The sequence below is a fragment of the Ilyonectria robusta genome (assembly GCF_021365365.1).
Source record: "Ilyonectria robusta strain PMI_751 chromosome Unknown BGZ61scaffold_6, whole genome shotgun sequence".
NCBI lineage: Eukaryota > Fungi > Ascomycota > Sordariomycetes > Hypocreales > Nectriaceae > Ilyonectria > Ilyonectria robusta.
The window spans coordinates 1,912,847-1,929,699 of record NW_025764440.1 but is presented as its reverse complement, the minus strand read 5'-3'; the positions used below and the strand labels follow the sequence as shown (position 1 = coordinate 1,929,699).

Below are 16,853 nucleotides of genomic sequence, written 5' to 3'. Positions count from 1 at the left end.
GAGCCTGTCTCACTGGGCTTCGCAGCTCACAACCCATGGCTGGTGATATTCGATATAGTCACTTGCCATCTCACCTTTCTCCTGCTGATTTCGGCCCCTGCCGAGTTGTGAAATCTACAGGGCTGCAATCCGTTCAAGTGAGTCTGCTGTCAGAAGGTGCCCTGTCGGTTCCCCACTTGGAAATGTTGGCGCAACACAGTCCCGTCCGTGTAGGGTAGCTGCCATCCAACCGGGATGCTATAAGAACAGTTTATTTACGGTCGGTTTGTATTTTGCTTGGTGTCGGTTTGAAGATTTGTCAAGTTTGCAATCATCATACCATGTTGAGTAGATGTGAGGTTTACTGTACCCTTGTTGCTGACTTATATAACTTAAGAGCTTGCTAACAGCTTGGACATGTTTACTACTACACATGTACACTACCTACTTCAATATCATCATTGTTTACTAAGGTAGGTGATAGAACTTTACTCGGAAACGACACGGATACAGCGCTCCTCGTTCAAACCTGATTATCTCTACTAGCAAAATAAAAGGACACAGAGCCAAAGCGATCACACAACTCCAACATCCCATATTCTAACTTACACATGTTTAAGTATATTAAGAGACTCTAATGTCAAGAGGAGAACCATCGGGCGACGCAGAAAATGAGAACCAACGTAACTAGATTGTGCCGTCGATTCTGGGCCGAGAAGCAGATATGGGACGATAGACATTTCTGAGTTGGTAATGATGACGAACAAGTGACTCGGCAACGAAAGAGTTGAGATCTGGCAACGTAACATTGCTCCGCGTGGTACAGACATGACCCGCATTTTGGAGCTAACAAAGAGGCCCCCCGCGCCAGCCTAGATCAGGGCCTGGAAATGAAAGTTGTCATTCCTGCTTGAGCAATGGCCAACTAAGGAAGCAGCACATTGGATCATGTACTATGTATGCACGCTGTTATCGCCAAGCTGCGGCGCATCGCACAACTCGGGTGCAAGGACAATGGTTGCTCATTGTTTGTAGGGTTGTGCCACGTGCCGAGCATTAACCGTCGCGTGTTGAGCGGTGTTGCGCGTGGGAAGCCTGCCTGCCTGCCCGTTAGCAGCGCGGGCAGTGGCTGCTGGGCTTCTGGGCTGCTGGCTCACAGTGCTGGCTCAGTGGCTCCCCGTACAGCTGGAAGAGGCTAAGCCTAAAGGGGGAGCAGAGGTGTCCCAGGTTGGGGCCACCTCTAGAAAATTATCTCTACTTAGCCAGGCTTGCTAGAGCTGCGAAAATCCACCCCCCGTGATTGCTTCCTATCCTTTCCATTCCTCGTCGCCATCTTCTTTTGATACCCATCATAACCCTCCGCGCCCGTACCGAGAACCTGCACCTGCGCGACCGACCGACGACCTGCTCCACGACCGCCCTCGACCGCATCAGTTGATTGATAGAATGGCTGCTGTGAGTCCAACCTTGGATCGCCCTGTCCTTCCACTTGCACTGGCACCTCAGGCTCGCCGCCCTCGCCAGCGCTGCCAGCCGTCTCGCAGCTGGCAAGGCCGGCGACCTGGCTGCATCCTCTCCCACTTCCCCCCCATCTGCCGCCTCGAATCCCGCACAAGCTTCACCTTTCATTCCCCCCTGTCCGCGTCTCCCTGCTCGTTGCGCCGCGTCCCAAGTGCCCGACTTGCGAGACTCGAACGGACTCGACCATGCCATCCCCCACCAGCTACGATCCCTTCTCGGCTCTGTGGCGAGATGCCTCGTCTGCTCGACCCGTCGCTAACAGAAAGCAGCCGCGACCGTACAATAACCCAGGCTCAGGCTACCTCCAAAACGGTGCGAGCGGCCTCCCCCCTCACGGCGCTGCTCCGCTTCTGCCCAACCAGGGCCGCATCATCCAGACCGGCCCCATCAGAGTCCTCTGCATCGCAGATGTTCGAGGTGAGCTACCTCGACCATGTATTCGCTGCAACATGACTGAATCGCGTCGCAGGAAACTTGAGATCCCTCAACGATCTCGCGAAACAGGCCCGAGCTGACCACATCATCCACACCGGCGACTTCGGCTTCTATGATGACACTTCGTTGGAACGAATCGCCGAGAAGACGCTTAAGCATGTCGCTCAATACTCTCCCCTGATCCCCGAGCCTGTCAAGAAGGCGATCCAACAAGGCGGACCCGGCCCTGTCAAGACCCGATTCGCCCCTTCCGACCTGCCCCTCTCCGAGCTTCCCCTCCTCCTTACCGGAGCGCTCAAGCTCGATGTACCCGTCTACACTGTATGGGGTGCCTGTGAGGATGTCCGAGTACTCGAGAAGTTCCGAACCACCGAATACAAGGTTCCCAACCTGCACATCATCGACGAGGCTCGGTCAATGCTGTTGGAGATCGGCGGCGTCAAGCTGAGACTACTCGGCCTGGGTGGCGCAGTTGTTATGCACAAACTGTTTGACAATGGCGAGGGTCGAACTACCATTGCCGGTGGACAAGGAACCATGTGGACGACTCTCCTGCAGATGGGCGAGCTTGTCGACACTGCGCACCGAGTCTACGACCCTACCGAGACCCGCATCTTTGTTACTCACGCTTCGCCTGCCCGTGAGGGCATTCTTAACCAGCTGTCAGTGACGCTCAAGGCCGACTTCTCCATCTCCGCCGGTCTTCACTTCCGATATGGCAGCTCCTACAACGAGTTCAGCGTCAACCCTACGTTGGACCACTACCGCGGAAAGCTTGCCGCATCCAAGGCCTCCTTCAATGACGTCTGGGAAACCGTCAAGGGCGAGGTTGAGCCTGCCATCCAGCAGAACGAAGCCCAACAGAACCTCCTCAAGAACGCTCTGCAGATCGTCGAGAAGATGCCCACAACCGCTGCCGGTGGTAACCCCTTCGGTGGACCTGTTGCTGGCCAAGCCGCCCTTGGCCAGGTGGACGAGAGTGCCTTCAAGAACATGTGGAACTTCAACCTGGCAGATGCCGCCTTCGGTTACTTGGTTTTGGAGATCCAGGATGGTCGCATTGGTACTGAGATGCGCGCTCAGGGCTTCAATTTCTCCCACCGCGGTGCCAAGCAGCAACCCGGTATGGGCCCGATCCCCTCCACTGGTGGTCTCCCTGCGCCTCCCTCGACACAGTCCAGTGTTCCCCCCCCCACCAGCCGACAGCCCTCGTCACAGCAGCCTCCCAAGCCTACAGTGGCGACGCCCCTATCCGCCCCTCCGAAGCCAGCAACCCCCCAGCCTAGCCAGAGTTCTAGCACGCCTGCTCCCCCCCCTCCCGCTAAGGACACCGAGAAGACGACCGTCACCGCCGGCGCAAACGGCTCTGCTAATGGCCCCGAGCCTGTGTCCTCTCCTGTCCCTAAGACATCTGCATCTGACATTATTGGCTTGTTCATTATGAACGTCAGCTCTGAGGAGCAGTGCCGGGACCTGTTTGATGACGAGGACAAGCCTAAGATCGTCAAGGTTGAGAAATGGGGCAACTCGAACAAGGTTGTTCAGTTCAAGACTCTTGACGACCGTGATGCTGCCATGGCCCGGTTGCCCGAGGAGGTGAAGACCCGAACCCAAGAAGATCGATCCAAGCCTCTGGTCAAGATTTTCCAACATCGTGAGGGCAAGACTTTCAGCACCCGAGGCGGCGCTGGAAACTGGGGCAACAGCGCGCGTGGCGGTGCTACCAACACGAGCGGTTACCGCAGCGCCGGTGGTGCAAGTGATTCTGAATCTACCCGACGTGGTGGACGTGGTGGTCGAGGCGGTCGCGGTGGAGAGCGTGGCCGTGGAGTTCGCGGTCGAGGAGGCATTAAGGGCGATACCGGTACCTCGTCGCCGGCCGCCGCTCCCTCGACTCCCTCTGCCGATTAAATGACTTCTTCGACACCGAATATTGATACATTCTGCCCTACGAGACCGTGGTCCGCCTTCATGGCCGCAGCACTTAGCTTCGTCCTTGCGGCATCCCTGTTTCGTCCGCATGTGCTTTTAGTTTAGGGGGTGGGGGGACAAGGGGCAGGAGAAACGGAGGAAGGAGTCCTTCCAACTGCGTTTTCATGTATGTGTACCTAATGAGATCTCGGGGCTGTTGAGCTTCGGCATCGAGGATTTGGCTTTTCAGCTTTGACCTGTATGGAGTTCAGTCGCGAAGAGAATTAAAAAATCATTCTGGGCCTTGATTGACTGACTTATTAGGTGGGTGTGTGTATGGATGTCTATGTTTGTGTGCGTGGGTGTGTGTGCGTTGGGAGTGGGAGGGATAGAGGCGACGTGAAATACCCTTCTATTTATACAATGCCAGTGTTTTGAGAGGCTGCTCGCGATGCCTGGCTTCTGCTGGCTTGCCATGGTGACCTGGCTAGCTCTAGCTAGAGATAATTACATATGACTACAGATTCGTGAACATCTTACAGAGGCTTCATGCCCTTGTGAATAGCGGCAATACCACCAGTCAGATCCTCGTACCCCTTTCCAGCGACAACGAATCCAGCGTCGATAATCATGTCTCTAAATTCCTCTTGACTGGGGAACCTGTCGATGCTCTCCACGAGATACTGGTAGCTGTCGCGGTCGCCGGCTACGAGCTGGCCGATCAGGGGAATGGCGCCGTACGACCATTGCTTGTAGATGGCATTGAACAGGGGGTACTTGTCCACCTTGGAAAACTCGAGGCAGGCAAAAATACCACCTGGCTTGAGAACTCGGTTGGCCTCCTTCAAGGCGGCCGGGATATTGGAGAAGTTGCGGATTCCGAAGGAAACAGTGTAGAGGTCGAGCGAGTTGTCCTTAATGGACGACGGCAGAACCTCCGCATTGGCCTCGAGGAAGGAGAGGGCGGACTGGTAGGTTGCGGGAAGCTCGAGGGAGCGCTGACGACCGACACCCAACATGTCGGGGTTGATGTCGGAGATGGTGACTTCGACATTGGAGTTGCCGTTTTGGATGTGGGCGTGTTGGAGCATACGGAAGGCAATGTCGCCAGTGCCTCCAGCAACGTCTAGGATACGCTGCGGTTGGCCAGGAGGGTTGGTGGCGCCGGGGTTAAGCGATGAGATGAAGTAGTCCCTGGGAAGATGTCTGTTAGTTTCGGAGCGGCAGGTCAGGTCATGACAAAACCCACTTCCACAACCGGTGAATGCCCAAGGACATGAAATCATTCATCTTGTCATAAGAGTCGGCGACGCTGGAAAAGACACCGGCAACACGCTGCTGCTTCTCGCCCTCGGAGACGGTTTCGAAGCCAAAGTGGGAGGGTCGGTCGGAGGTGGGAGTGGTGTGGGGGTTGTTGTGGACGGCATTGGAGCTGGAGAAAGGGCGGGCGAGGCGGATGGGACATGTCGAGGGCTTAATAGAGCGGGAGAAGCCCCGAAGAGCTGTGCGGGAGGCCATCGTGGGCAGTTCTTGGGCCGTTGGGGCGCGGGGATGGTCTATGATGGAGGTCAGTTCGATCATACGAGGCTGAGAGGAATTTGGAAATTTGCTGTTCGCACTGGTGGGGCGCTACAGGTGATAGTCGTTCAGCCTTGTCCAAGCCACTGTGGCTGACCTGGACATTCACACGCTTCCTGGAACAGCGACAAAGAAGTACTGGAGTCGGAGGTTAATCCGATGCTGCTCGGTGTGTGGTCGATGCAAATCGTCTCACCTTTTAGACGGAGCTTCCGGCAGTTGAAGTTGTGGACTCAGCGGCTTGGGAGCGCTCGCGGATCTTTTGGCGATGCCTGAAAAGTGCCTGCACAAAGCCGTGGACTGACTTTCTGCAGTACCAGCCAATAAGCACAAATAGAGCAAACAAGCCGACGAGGAGCAGTGCGATACTGCCTGCTGGGCTCATCCTGGGTCCGAAGCCGCTGCTGTGGTATTCTGCTGCTTGGTGTCTGGCGATGCTTGCGTGCATGTTACAGGCTGTGTTGTGATGTAGATGGGTAATGGTTTGAATTGTGAATTTTCAAATGGAAATTTACATAACATGGTGAATTTCTAAGCGAATTGGTCTCTCTGCTACTTCTTCTTGCTCTTTGTTTGGGTGCTGGCGCATTTCAACAGCTGGCAGCTGGCAAACAGCTGCGAGCTGAAGTTGAGGTTTATCGCAACGTGGGGTCGGCCGATAAGGGATGTGTGGGGGATGGCTGCAAGGTCTCCAAAGTAGACCTGAGGCTGGCGGCAGGGTCATTTCGAGGCTCGGGTCGCTGAACGGCAACCAGGGGCAATTCCTTAGCTCTCAAGGTCCAGCAGAGCCGAGTCCACGCTGCGAACAATCAATCGGAGCTTGTTTGAGTTGCCGAGCTCTCGTCAAATAACGGCTTATCTTTGTCTCGGCTTACACGGTTGGAGTCGGCTCAGCATGACGTCGCTACCCCAGACTTCTGGTCTCCGGGTAGTCCCCCTCGGCAAACCATCCAACTTCCTCATCTTCTAAGATCCCTAAGAAGCCGATTGAAGGTTGCCAGGCTCTCAATTCGAACGGAGAACACCCAAGAGACGGACGAGCCGCCTCCATGAAGTCCCGGACTCTGCGGCACGTCGCCCAGCGGACCGCCGCTCTGGCCAGACCATCCATGCCCACCTTCGTTCGAGCGGCTAGCAGCATCTCCCAGCGCCCTAATTCGGACCATGTCTCGTTCCCCGGAGCGCTGAAGAGCGCCTTCGTGAATAGTCTCAAGTTTGAGGACCCCGAATCGTACCCGGCCCTGCCCACGTATCGCGTGGTGGACCAGCATGGCGTAGTCGTGGACCCGTCCTTCACGCCCGACATTGCGGATGAGGAGGTCATCCGGCTATACAAGGACATGCTGTTTATTTCAATTATGGACTTGATCATGTTTGATGCCCAGAGACAGGGTCGGCTGAGCTTCTACATGGTGAGTGCAGGTGAGGAGGCTGTCAGCGTGGGGTCCTCCAGCGTCCTCGACCGGGAGGACGTCATGTTCTGCCAGTACCGCGAACAGGGCGTTTTCAAAGAGCGTGGGTGGACGGTAAAAGAATTTATGGCTCAGCTGTTCGCCAACAAGAACGATCCAGGGAGGGGTAGGAGTATGCCGGTGCACTACGGAAGCAAGGAATTGAACATCGTGAGTATCGCCTGGCTGGGAAGGGATGAGCTTGAGCTGACATGATAAAGCACTCCATCTCATCACCATTGGCAACTCAGCTTCCGCAGGCGTCAGGGGCGGCTTATGCCTTGAAGATGCAACGGTTACAGGACCCCAATGTCAAGCCTCGTGTGGTTGCCGCCTTCTTTGGAGAAGGAGCCGCAAGCGAGGGAGATTTCCATGCAGCATTGAACATTGCTGCTACAAGGTCATGTCCTGTCATCTTTATCTGCCGAAACAACGGCTACGCAATCTCAACACCGACGCTTGACCAATACCGTGGTGATGGTATTGCTAGTCGTGGGCTGGGCTATGGAATTGACACGATCCGTATCGATGGAAACGACATCTGGGCAGTACGAGAAGCGACCAAGAAGGCTCGAGAAATGGCACTCCAAGATGGCGGGAAGCCGGTCCTCATTGAGGCAATGACCTACCGTGTATCGCATCACAGCACATCGGACGACTCGTTTGCGTACCGCGCGCGTGTTGAAGTCGAGGACTGGAAGCGCCGCGACAACCCCATAACGCGGCTGCGCAAGTGGATGGAGGCTAAGGGTATCTGGGACGAGGCCAAGGAGAAGGAGGCGCGAGATAGCTTGCGTAAGGAGATCCTGAAGGGATTCAGCGAGGCGGAGCGCGAGAAGAAGCCGCCGATCCGGGTGATGTTTGAGGATGTGTACGAGGAGATGACGGAAGATTTGAAGGCGCAGATGAAGGAGCTCAAGGGTATGCTCGACAAGTATCCGGACGAGTATGACGTGGGGGAGTTTGAGGGGGGTAAAGATAGTTTGAAGGATTGATGGCCGGGAAGGACGGATAGGGATTGGACTAGGTTTCACGTATAAATAAGCGGTTAAAGAGAATCCCAGGTTAGATCTATCTACTTACGGCATGCATGTGTGAGGTACTCCGGGATTGATCCTTCGGAGTAAGTAAGTGGCATTTGTCATGGGCGCTGCGGGTCCACGCTGGGATGCAATAGAAATAGTGGAGAGAATGCATCACAGAGCATATATTCACTCTCCAGAGAGACGCTTACTCGATGCCCCATTCACGCAATCATTTACAGGCGTGCCAAGTCAACTTGTTTCGCCTAATCAAGCCGCGAAACAAACGGGGATCTTTGCTGTCGAGTTCTGTGAAGCTTTTGTGGCTTGGCGGGGTGGATCGGGAGCCAGGTCGGGCAGCAGGACGAGTGGCGTTGTTGTTATTGTTGTTGTTTTCGTCAATGGGTTGCAACGACGGCAGGAGGGAAGAGGGCCGGGCCAGTTGGCATTGCATATGGAATGAGGTGGTGTTCCATGCTGCTGATGCCGCCATGCGGCCATTCCAAACGGGTTGAACGGTGAGGGCACTTTCGGCCTGCGGCTGCGATTGTGGAATCTCGTGGTAGTGGTTTGCTGCTCAGTGGTCCAGCGGCTGCTAGGGGTCGCTAGGGGTCCCTCCAGTGGGTAAAAGCGGCGCCACGATGCACTAGGCGGGCCTCCCCACAAAACTACCAAACGGGGCCCCTTGACCCGGAGCGGAACGTCAGGGTGCCAGTATTTTCGCATTTGATGGAAGATGGAGGAACCAGGCGGCTCGGTATTAACCATACATAGCCTTTGTGCAGTCACGTTTATTGGCAGGATTAGGGATCTATGCAAGACAGCAGTTGGTCAGCAGGGCCCATGGCCCATCGACCTTTTGCATTTCAGTCAAAGTGCTGTGGCCAATGTGCAGCTAACCAGCGTCCCGTCCTACCTTTGAGGCCGATAAAAGTAGGTAGGCTGTCTCTCCCGTGGGAAGCACACGCAGCTCCAAGCTGATGGGGCGCGTTGGTGTCGGAGGCCAGGTAGACCCGCGCCACGCCGGAAATGGTCGTAGCTTTGTTCATGAGCTGGGCGTTCGAGATGTTCCTCTGACAGACGGTGAGAAATGGTGAGGAGGGAGAGAGCCGCCGCTTGTATAACCTTGTCCGCCTCGTGAGGTGCTCCACTGCCCAACAGCGAACAGCGCCAACAAACCACCCACCCTCCCCGAGCGGCACAGCGCTGCACAGTGTGGGGTGCTGGTGGGTACAGCGGGCCCGGGTGCGTGAGGCTTCTCCAGGCTTCTCCAGGCGGGTGCGTTGTGCGTGAGGCTGTTCCACTTGTTCCACTGTTCCATGGGCAGACATGACTCTCCGCCCGTCACATTCACAAGCCCCCGTTGGTTGTACAGTGCCCAGGTGCGGGCCTGGAGCACAGTGAGAGGCCACCCTCACGGCCTCTGACTGCGCAGTAGCGTCGTTCCCCCCCGTCAGAGCACGCCCGTCTGCTCGAGGTCCATCTCAAGCACGCACGGCAGACCACCGATGACCTACTTGGCTAGGTACCTACCTACCTACCAAACCAGACCTACCCAGACCTACCTTACCACTTAACTTACTACCTACTGCCACGGCCGACCACACACGTCAACCGTCAAGCGCCAAGCGCCAACCACCACCATCCTCGAGATTTCCCTCTCCCACATACAACCTCCAACTCCAAGCTCTCTTCTCCCCATTCTCCCGTCCGCCCTTGTTGACCGAGCATCGCTCTCCCTGCCAGCCTCCCGCCCCCTTCCGCACACTCCCCGTCCGCCCTGATCTCTCTCCCCCGGGAGAAGCCACGACCGACCCCGCTGCACCTGCGCCCGCGCCTGCCCGCTCCTGCCCGCTGCCCTCCTGATGGCGTAGTCGGTAGCTTGGGCATGGCAGAACGAACATCGGCAGGTGATAACGAAGCGCGACTTCCCTCTACCTCGATAACCTCATCCTCACCCTCGGCCGCCACTTTCCCATCTGCTGCCGCTGTGTCTCCGGGTTCCCAGAGGTAGGGCAAACCCTTTATCTCCTCGCGTCTTCCTGTCGCTTCATCCACCACCGCTGCATCGTCGTTTGCCGTGTGCGTCGTGCGTCGTGCGTCGTGCGTCGTTCGTCATTTCGTCATTTCGTCCGCCGCCTTGACCTGTCCGTTCCCGTGTCGCCCATCGCCCATCGCTCTTCGTCCTTCGCCCTCACCCGCTCGCCATTCACCATTCACCATTCACCACTCACCACTCACCATTTTAACTGTCGACTGCGGCCTCGATACATTTGACCTTGGCCTCGCAACTATCGGGGTCGTCGCCCACCACCCTGCCGGCCTCACACGTGTGCGATGCCGTTGTCGGATCCTGGCCGCCCGGTTCCTGATTCACACACACATACATACGCACCCGCACACATCCACACCTACACTCGCTTCCCCTCCTGCTGCAGCCTTCTGCCCCAGATGTCGACGCCTCCCTCGCATCTTGCCCTCTGACCTAACCTTCTATCCTGCACCGCCATCGGCCTGCGTGCCCCCGATTTCGATCAGGGCCTTCCATCGCACGTCGTTTGGTGGAGGCTGCAGCCTCGTCCATTACCATCACCACCTTTATTGACTTGCGGCCAGGGCCTCGTGCCTCTCGCCTCCGCGCCCTTCTCTCCCCGTCTCGTGCAACCCCATCGCCTCCTGTCTTCTGCACACCTTCATCAATTCTCGTCCTCCATCTGCGTCACCAGAACCAAGCTCATGCCTCTCATGTCTTCTAGAATCACCAGATCCTCGGCTCGTCAAGCAGCAAGCCAGGCAGCCCAATCATCTACTCCTGCTCTTCCCGCTGCCCCAGCTGTCGCTGCTGACGTCCCGACTGCACCTGCTGCCACCCCATCCTCTCGAAAGCGAAAGGGCACCGCTACCGAAACGAGTCCTTCCACCACCTCACAATCTGGTTCTTCGGGTCGACGGTCCAAGAGACAGAAGATCCCCGAAGCCGCTTCGTTTGCCCCAAACAATCCACCTCCACCTAGGCCTCGGAGGAAGGGAAAGACGCCCGCCGATATGGATAGCCCTGAGTGAGTTAGATTCTAACACACTAACTGGACTGTTTTGTTTGCTCGTACACGTTGCAACTGACACATTCCAGAAGTGGACTTCCTGGGCCTGCAAATGCCAACGAGTCCGCCACGCCCTCAGCCTCGTCGAGCCGGAAGTCGAGTCGATCCAAGAAGCCTGGAAATAACTCTCAAGGTTCGTGTTGCCCTGTGGAGCCCGACGCAAGCTTGGGTCGTCAGGTTACTGACATGAGCACAGATCAAACACCAGCCCACCCGCTGTCCACTCGGAGATCAAAGAGAAACCTGAATAATGCAGCCGACCAAGACACACCGATGACAGGAACCGACGAGAACAGGGACCCGGGTCCTCCCCCACCTCCTCCACCTGCCGATTCCCACGCCGACGACGATAGTGAAAACAACGACGAGGATGACGAGGATGAACGGCCACACAGATACGAGAACGACGAAGATGACGATGAAGACGAAGACGACGATGACGATCCCTTTGGCGGGTTCGGTGGCCCAGGAGGCCCAGGAAGTCTCTCCAGCACTCTGCGAGCTCTGACGGGGATGATGTCCGGTCTTACAACAAGACTGCGGGAACTTCTACATAATCTACGCCACGATGATCTCTCGGTTCAGTTGATCGCTCTCCAGGAGTTGTCTGAGATTCTTTTGGTGTCCAACGAAGACAATCTGTCGGGCCACTTCGCTCCCGACGCCTTTGTCAAAGAGCTGGTCATCCTAATGAACAAGGAGGAGAGCCCAGAGATCATGCTCCTTGCTTGCCGCTGTCTCGCAAATTTGATGGAGGCCCTTCCCGCAAGCGTGGCCAACGTCGTCTATGGAAACGCTGTTCCGGTCCTTTGCCAGAAGCTCCTGGAGATCTCATTCATTGACCTGGCCGAGCAAGCTCTCAGTACCCTGGAGAAGATTTCCGTCGAATATCCCACAAGTATTGTCCGCGAGGGTGGGCTGACGGCCTGCTTGTCATATCTTGACTTCTTCGCAACGGGAACCCAGAGGACTGCCGTTACTACGGCTGCAAACTGCTGTCGCAACATCCCGGAGGATTCCTTTGGAGTGGTCCGGGATGTCATGCCCACACTCCTCAACGTTTTGAGCAGCAACGATCAGCGAGTGGTGGAACAGGCTTCCCTCTGCGTCTCAGGAATTGTCGAAAGCTTCAAATATCACCCATCCAAGCTCGAGGAGTTGGCTAGCGTTGATCTACTACGGGCGGTTTTGCGGCTTCTCGTCCCCGGAACAACCAACATGATCAGCTCCAACATCCACACCCAGTTCCTACGTGTCCTGGCCTTTACAGCTCGTGCAAGCCCTCGGCTCTCTGCAGAGCTCTTCAAGCTTAATGTGGTCGAGACGCTGTATCAGATTTTGACTGGCGTTTCCCCGCCCAGCGGTACCGAGGATGTCGCTTCTAAGCTGGATAGTGTGGTAATCATGCAGGCGCTTATTCACCGACCCCGAGAGCAGATTATCGAGACGCTCAACGTTATTTGCGAGCTCCTTCCCAACTTACCTCGGAACGCAGACCCAGCATTTGGTGACTTTGTAGAGCTCCAAACTCCGGTAGAGCCCATCACGCCGTCGTCTGGAGGTGGAAGGCACCGAAGAACCACCAACGACAAGCGTATTGAGCTCCTCGAGGAGTGCAAGGATGAAGTTCGCCGTTTTGCCCTCATCATCTTCCCTACTTTGACGGATGCATTCTCCAGCACTGTCAACCTCAGCGTCCGCCAAAAGGTTCTTACCGCGCAACTTAAGATGCTGTCTAATTTGGACGAAGACATACTTATTGAAGCTTTGACCCCTGTCCCCTATGCCTCATTCCTCGCCTCAATCTTGTCGCAACAGGACCACCCATCCCTCGTGATGCTTGGACTACAAGCTACCGAGCTGCTACTTAGTAGACTCGACAAGATTTATCGCTACCAATTCTACCGGGAAGGTGTCTTTTTGGAAATCACCAAAATCGCCAATGAAGAGGAGCCTGCCGAACCTAAGCCTGAAACCATCGAAAACGAGAATGGCGAGAATGAAGGCGAGAATGCCGCCGACTCCGGAGATGACGATCACTCATCAGACCAGGAATCCGAGCACGATGAAGAAGAAGACGAGGAGCATGAGTCTTCCGAAAACGATGATGAAGATGAAGAGAATGACAACGAGAACGAGAATGAGAACGAGAACGAGGCCCAAGGGGAGGATATGTCTCCAGTGAGCTCTAGAGGATCGACCATGTCTCTCGAGGTCCCCCTTCATCGATTTGTTTCCGATGTCCGGTCGATGAAGTCTCGCATTCGGGAAGTGGCCAAGAAGTTCCTCGAGACCCATGAGACCGAAGGCCACGGCCAGACCATGAAGGCAAAGGCAACTCAGATTCTCGACGCCTTGTCGGAACTCGCTGGGGAGCTGGATACATTCTACCTCAAGAGAACCCCTGGAAGCGTGCTCCCAGACAAAGGAAGCGAACTGTTCTCAAAACTGGCTTCTTATTTCGATACAGATGTCCTCGAGAGTGTCACAAGCGCAGAGCTCTTGGCATCCGGCTTGGTTCGTGTCCTTCTCGAAGTGTTTAGCAACCCCGATGAGGAGTTGGCCCGTGCCGCTCAATCGACATTCCTCGAAGTCTTTATGGGTTACACTGTCAAGTCAAAGCCCAAGACAGCCACTGCCGAGTCACCCGCCACTCCTTTTAGCGTTATGATTCACAAGCTCCAGGACCTGCTCAGTAGGTCAGAGCATTTCGAAGTGATTACCGTGCATCATAACACGTTTGATGGGAACCACAGCAGCCCTGCCTCGATGCTAGGAAAACAAATTCGTCTTCGTCTTGTGGCTGATGACGAGTCTGAAATCCCCCGACCTTATCGTAATATCATGGTTTCGATTCACGCCATCGCAACATTCAAGTCTCTTGATGACTACCTTCGCCCACGAATCAGCTTGACGGAACGCCCCCGTGGTTCCCGCAGGGATGGCCTCACCAGAGCACTTGCCGCTATGGCCGGCTCGGCTGGTATCCCACTTAGTAGCGCAGCAGCAGCTCGGCTTGCTGAGCGATCGCCATTTGGCGCTGGAATCCCTCCTCCCCCTCCCCCACCTTCTGCCCCAACTCCGTCCAGCTCTCGATTCGCAAAGAAGTCAAAGACTCAATCTGGCGCAACCGCCACCCCAGACCAAGCGGCTGGCCCCTCCAAGGACAAGGCTCTTCTGAGACGCTCGTCAAGGCGCCAGCCTACTTCGGCAGACACTCCACCGCCTCCGATGCCCCCACCGGGAGATGACGAAGAGATGCAAGACACGCTAGAGTGTGCTGATGAGAAGCAACTGACTGATGACGAGGACGCTGGAGAGAGCAGTGCCCTCGAAGCCATAGTTGGCGAGCTGGAAGAAGACGTCGACGACGAATCGACTCCAGATGACACTTCTGCCGTCAATATGGAGATCGCTACTGGTGGCAACATCACTGCCCGCAAGGAGGATGGAACGAGAGTTGCAACCCCAACCGGATCTGGTGCTCCTACTCGTGGAGCTGCCCCGCCGCCTCCAGGCCATGGAACGCCAACACCATCGACCTCATCCCGACCAATGTCGTATGCTTCGGCTCTCCAAGCCGTGCCCCAGGACTGGCATATCGAATTCAACCTGGATAACAAGCTCATTCCCAACGAGACCACCATTTATCGTGCCGTGCATAACTCTGCATCCAGCTCCGATGAGCATCTAAGCCGGAGCATTTGGTCCGCCGTTCATCCGATCAAGTTCAAGAGAGTCCCTGGACCGCCACCTGCCGAGCCACTGGCCTTCACCCCCAATGCTGATGTAGATGGAGAAGATGAGAATGGCATCCCTGCCTCACTTGCAAAGCACCCTACAACGTCCTCTATTCTACGACTGTTGAACATTCTGCATGATCTTAACTCCAACATTGAAGATGTATTGGCGGAGCAGAAGACTAACATTGTTGGCCTTAACGTGGAGCCGCTATCTCAATTTGTCAACACAAAGCTCACGGCGAAGCTCAATCGCCAGCTTGAGGAGCCTCTGATTGTGGCTAGCAACTGTCTCCCTAGCTGGTCCGAGGACTTGGCACGGCTCTACCCATTCCTTTTCCCTTTCGAGACTCGGCATCTCTTCCTCCAGTCCACATCCTTCGGATACGCCCGATCGATGGCCAGGTGGCAGAATACTCAGTCTGCGGAGGAGAACCGACGAGACCGCAACAGCGAGCGTCCATTCCTCGGCCGACTACAGCGACAAAAGGTTCGGATATCTCGCCAAAAGATTCTCGAATCTGCGTTGAAGGTTATGGAACTGTATGGTGCATCGCAGAGCATCTTGGAGGTCGAGTATTTTGAGGAGGTTGGCACTGGTCTAGGCCCAACACTCGAATTCTACTCGACTGTATCCAAGGAGTTCTTCAAGAAGAAACTCAAGCTTTGGCGAGAAATGGACTCTAATGGACCTGATGAGTTTGTCTCTGGCGGAACTGGATTGTTCCCTCGGCCCCTGAGCGAGGAGGAGGCCGGGACACCGAACGGGGAGCGCATTCTCCATCTCTTCAAGATGCTTGGAAAGTTCGTTGCTCGATCCATGATTGACTCTCGCATTATCGACATTCATTTCAACCCGATTTTCTTCCGAATCGGGGATGGGGCGCCCACTGGAGTCAAGCCGTCATTGGGAGCTGTTAAGATTGTTGACCCAGGTTTGGCGCGCTCGCTGAAGGCCATCAAGAAATTCGCCTTGGCCAAGAAGGCTATCGATGAGGACCCTGGGCGAACTGCCGCGCAAAAGGTCACCGACACCGAGAACATAACCATTGATGACGTCAAGCTTGATGACCTCTGCCTGGACTTTACTCTCCCTGGATATCCAAGCATCGAACTTGAGGATAACGGTTCGCAGAAGCGCGTCAGTATCGATAATGTTGAGTCGTACTTGGAGAAGGTCATTGACATGACGCTCGGGTCTGGTGTCCGCCTTCAGGTTGATGCCTTCCAAACCGGGTTCTCACAAGTGTTCCCATACTCTGCCCTCAGCGCTTTCACGCCTGACGAGCTAGTCACTCTCTTCGGCCGAGTTGACGAAGACTGGTCCCTCGAGAGTAAGTTAAATCATTGTGCTACTCAACCTAGCGTTGTACTAACTTCCTTCTCAGCCCTTCTTGACTCTCTTAAAGCCGACCATGGCTACAACATGGACAGTAAGAGCGTCAAGAACTTGCTGCACATCATGAGCCAGTATGACCCATCGCAACGTCGGGATTTCTTGCAGTTCACGACTGGAAGCCCTAAACTCCCCATCGGAGGTAAGTCTTGTGACGCTGTTGATCTGTTGCCAAGCCTAACTAACATTGTTCTAGGTTTTAAGAGCTTAACACCCATGTTCACCGTGGTTTGCAAGCCCAGTGAGCACCCATACGCGTCTGACGACTACCTTCCCAGCGTCATGACGTGTGTGAACTACTTGAAGCTTCCTGATTACACCAGCATGGAGACGATGAAGAAACAACTGTCTATGGCAGTCAAAGAAGGCCAAGGAGCGTTCCATTTGTCGTAATTTGAACAACTCTCCCCAAAACAAAAACGGCGTATGAAGCACGTTACGAGCATGACTACGTTGGTATGCTCTGTGGAAATTCAAGGGCGGCATCCAAACCCCGAAACTACGACGACCCCACATAGCTCACGATATCCGTGCTCTTTTGAGCACACAACAAACACCCTCACTCGCACTTGATGCCTCTTACGACACGACACAGAAACCTTGTTGACGGACTTGGAAGACGGGATAGACTAGGGGTGGTCCCTACGCGCTCACAAACAAATGCATGGCAGGGGTAATTAGGCGTAGGGATTTCCATCAGAATTGCAGGAATGAATGGC

The 16,853-nt window shown here is 55.4% G+C and overlaps 6 protein-coding genes across 6 annotated transcripts; 3 read left to right on the top strand and 3 right to left on the bottom strand.

Annotated features, from left to right (window-relative positions):
• The first annotated feature begins 1,252 nt into the window (after positions 1 to 1,252).
• Positions 1,253 to 4,183, top strand: BGZ61DRAFT_202141 (uncharacterized protein). The gene is made up of 5 exons (XM_046237925.1): positions 1,253 to 1,434; positions 1,770 to 1,917; positions 1,970 to 3,730; positions 3,767 to 4,033; positions 4,171 to 4,183. Exons 1-4 carry the CDS (start codon positions 1,426 to 1,428, stop codon positions 3,844 to 3,846), a joined length of 1,998 nt encoding a protein of 665 aa, XP_046107118.1. The 5' UTR covers positions 1,253 to 1,425; the 3' UTR covers positions 3,847 to 4,033; positions 4,171 to 4,183.
• A 199-nt stretch (positions 4,184 to 4,382) lies between these two features.
• Positions 4,383 to 5,364, bottom strand: BGZ61DRAFT_347734 (UbiE/COQ5 methyltransferase; the record flags this gene model as incomplete). The annotated part of the gene is made up of 2 exons (XM_046240004.1): positions 4,383 to 5,040; positions 5,096 to 5,364. 2 exons carry the CDS (start codon positions 5,362 to 5,364, stop codon positions 4,383 to 4,385), a joined length of 927 nt encoding a protein of 308 aa, XP_046107117.1.
• Positions 5,365 to 6,473: 1,109 nt separating this feature from the next.
• On the top strand, positions 6,474 to 7,870 carry BGZ61DRAFT_492611 (thiamine diphosphate-binding protein; the record flags this gene model as incomplete). The annotated part of the gene is made up of 2 exons (XM_046250569.1): positions 6,474 to 7,046; positions 7,097 to 7,870. The coding sequence occupies 2 exons, from the start codon at positions 6,474 to 6,476 to the stop codon at positions 7,868 to 7,870; spliced, it is 1,347 nt and encodes a 448-aa protein (XP_046107116.1).
• Positions 7,871 to 7,967: 97 nt separating this feature from the next.
• Positions 7,968 to 8,969, bottom strand: BGZ61DRAFT_448319 (uncharacterized protein). The gene has a single exon (XM_046245466.1). The coding sequence runs from the start codon at positions 8,663 to 8,665 to the stop codon at positions 8,168 to 8,170; it is 498 nt and encodes a 165-aa protein (XP_046107115.1). The 5' UTR covers positions 8,666 to 8,969; the 3' UTR covers positions 7,968 to 8,167.
• BGZ61DRAFT_476159 (uncharacterized protein) lies at positions 8,701 to 9,787 on the bottom strand (the record flags this gene model as incomplete). Its single annotated transcript, XM_046248776.1, has 3 exons — positions 8,701 to 8,753; positions 8,814 to 9,192; positions 9,569 to 9,787. 3 exons carry the CDS (start codon positions 9,785 to 9,787, stop codon positions 8,701 to 8,703), a joined length of 651 nt encoding a protein of 216 aa, XP_046107114.1.
• Positions 9,788 to 10,642: 855 nt separating this feature from the next.
• BGZ61DRAFT_530712 (uncharacterized protein) lies at positions 10,643 to 16,527 on the top strand (the record flags this gene model as incomplete). Its single annotated transcript, XM_046253592.1, has 5 exons — positions 10,643 to 10,956; positions 11,028 to 11,131; positions 11,195 to 16,072; positions 16,127 to 16,276; positions 16,331 to 16,527. 5 exons carry the CDS (start codon positions 10,643 to 10,645, stop codon positions 16,525 to 16,527), a joined length of 5,643 nt encoding a protein of 1,880 aa, XP_046107113.1.
• Between the last annotated feature and the right edge of the window lie 326 nt (positions 16,528 to 16,853).

Bases quoted from the DNA above. Each gene is read 5' to 3' on its own strand.
- BGZ61DRAFT_202141 (XM_046237925.1), top strand. The intron at 1,918-1,969 runs GTGAGCTACCTC...ATCGCGTCGCAG, and splicing joins CTGCATCGCAGATGTTCGAG to GAAACTTGAGATCCCTCAAC. The intron at 3,731-3,766 runs GTCGAGGCGGTC...GTGGCCGTGGAG, and splicing joins CCGACGTGGTGGACGTGGTG to TTCGCGGTCGAGGAGGCATT.
- BGZ61DRAFT_448319 (XM_046245466.1), bottom strand. From the start codon at position 8,665: ATGGTTAATACCGAGCCGCCTGGTTCCTCCATCTTCCATCAAATGCGA.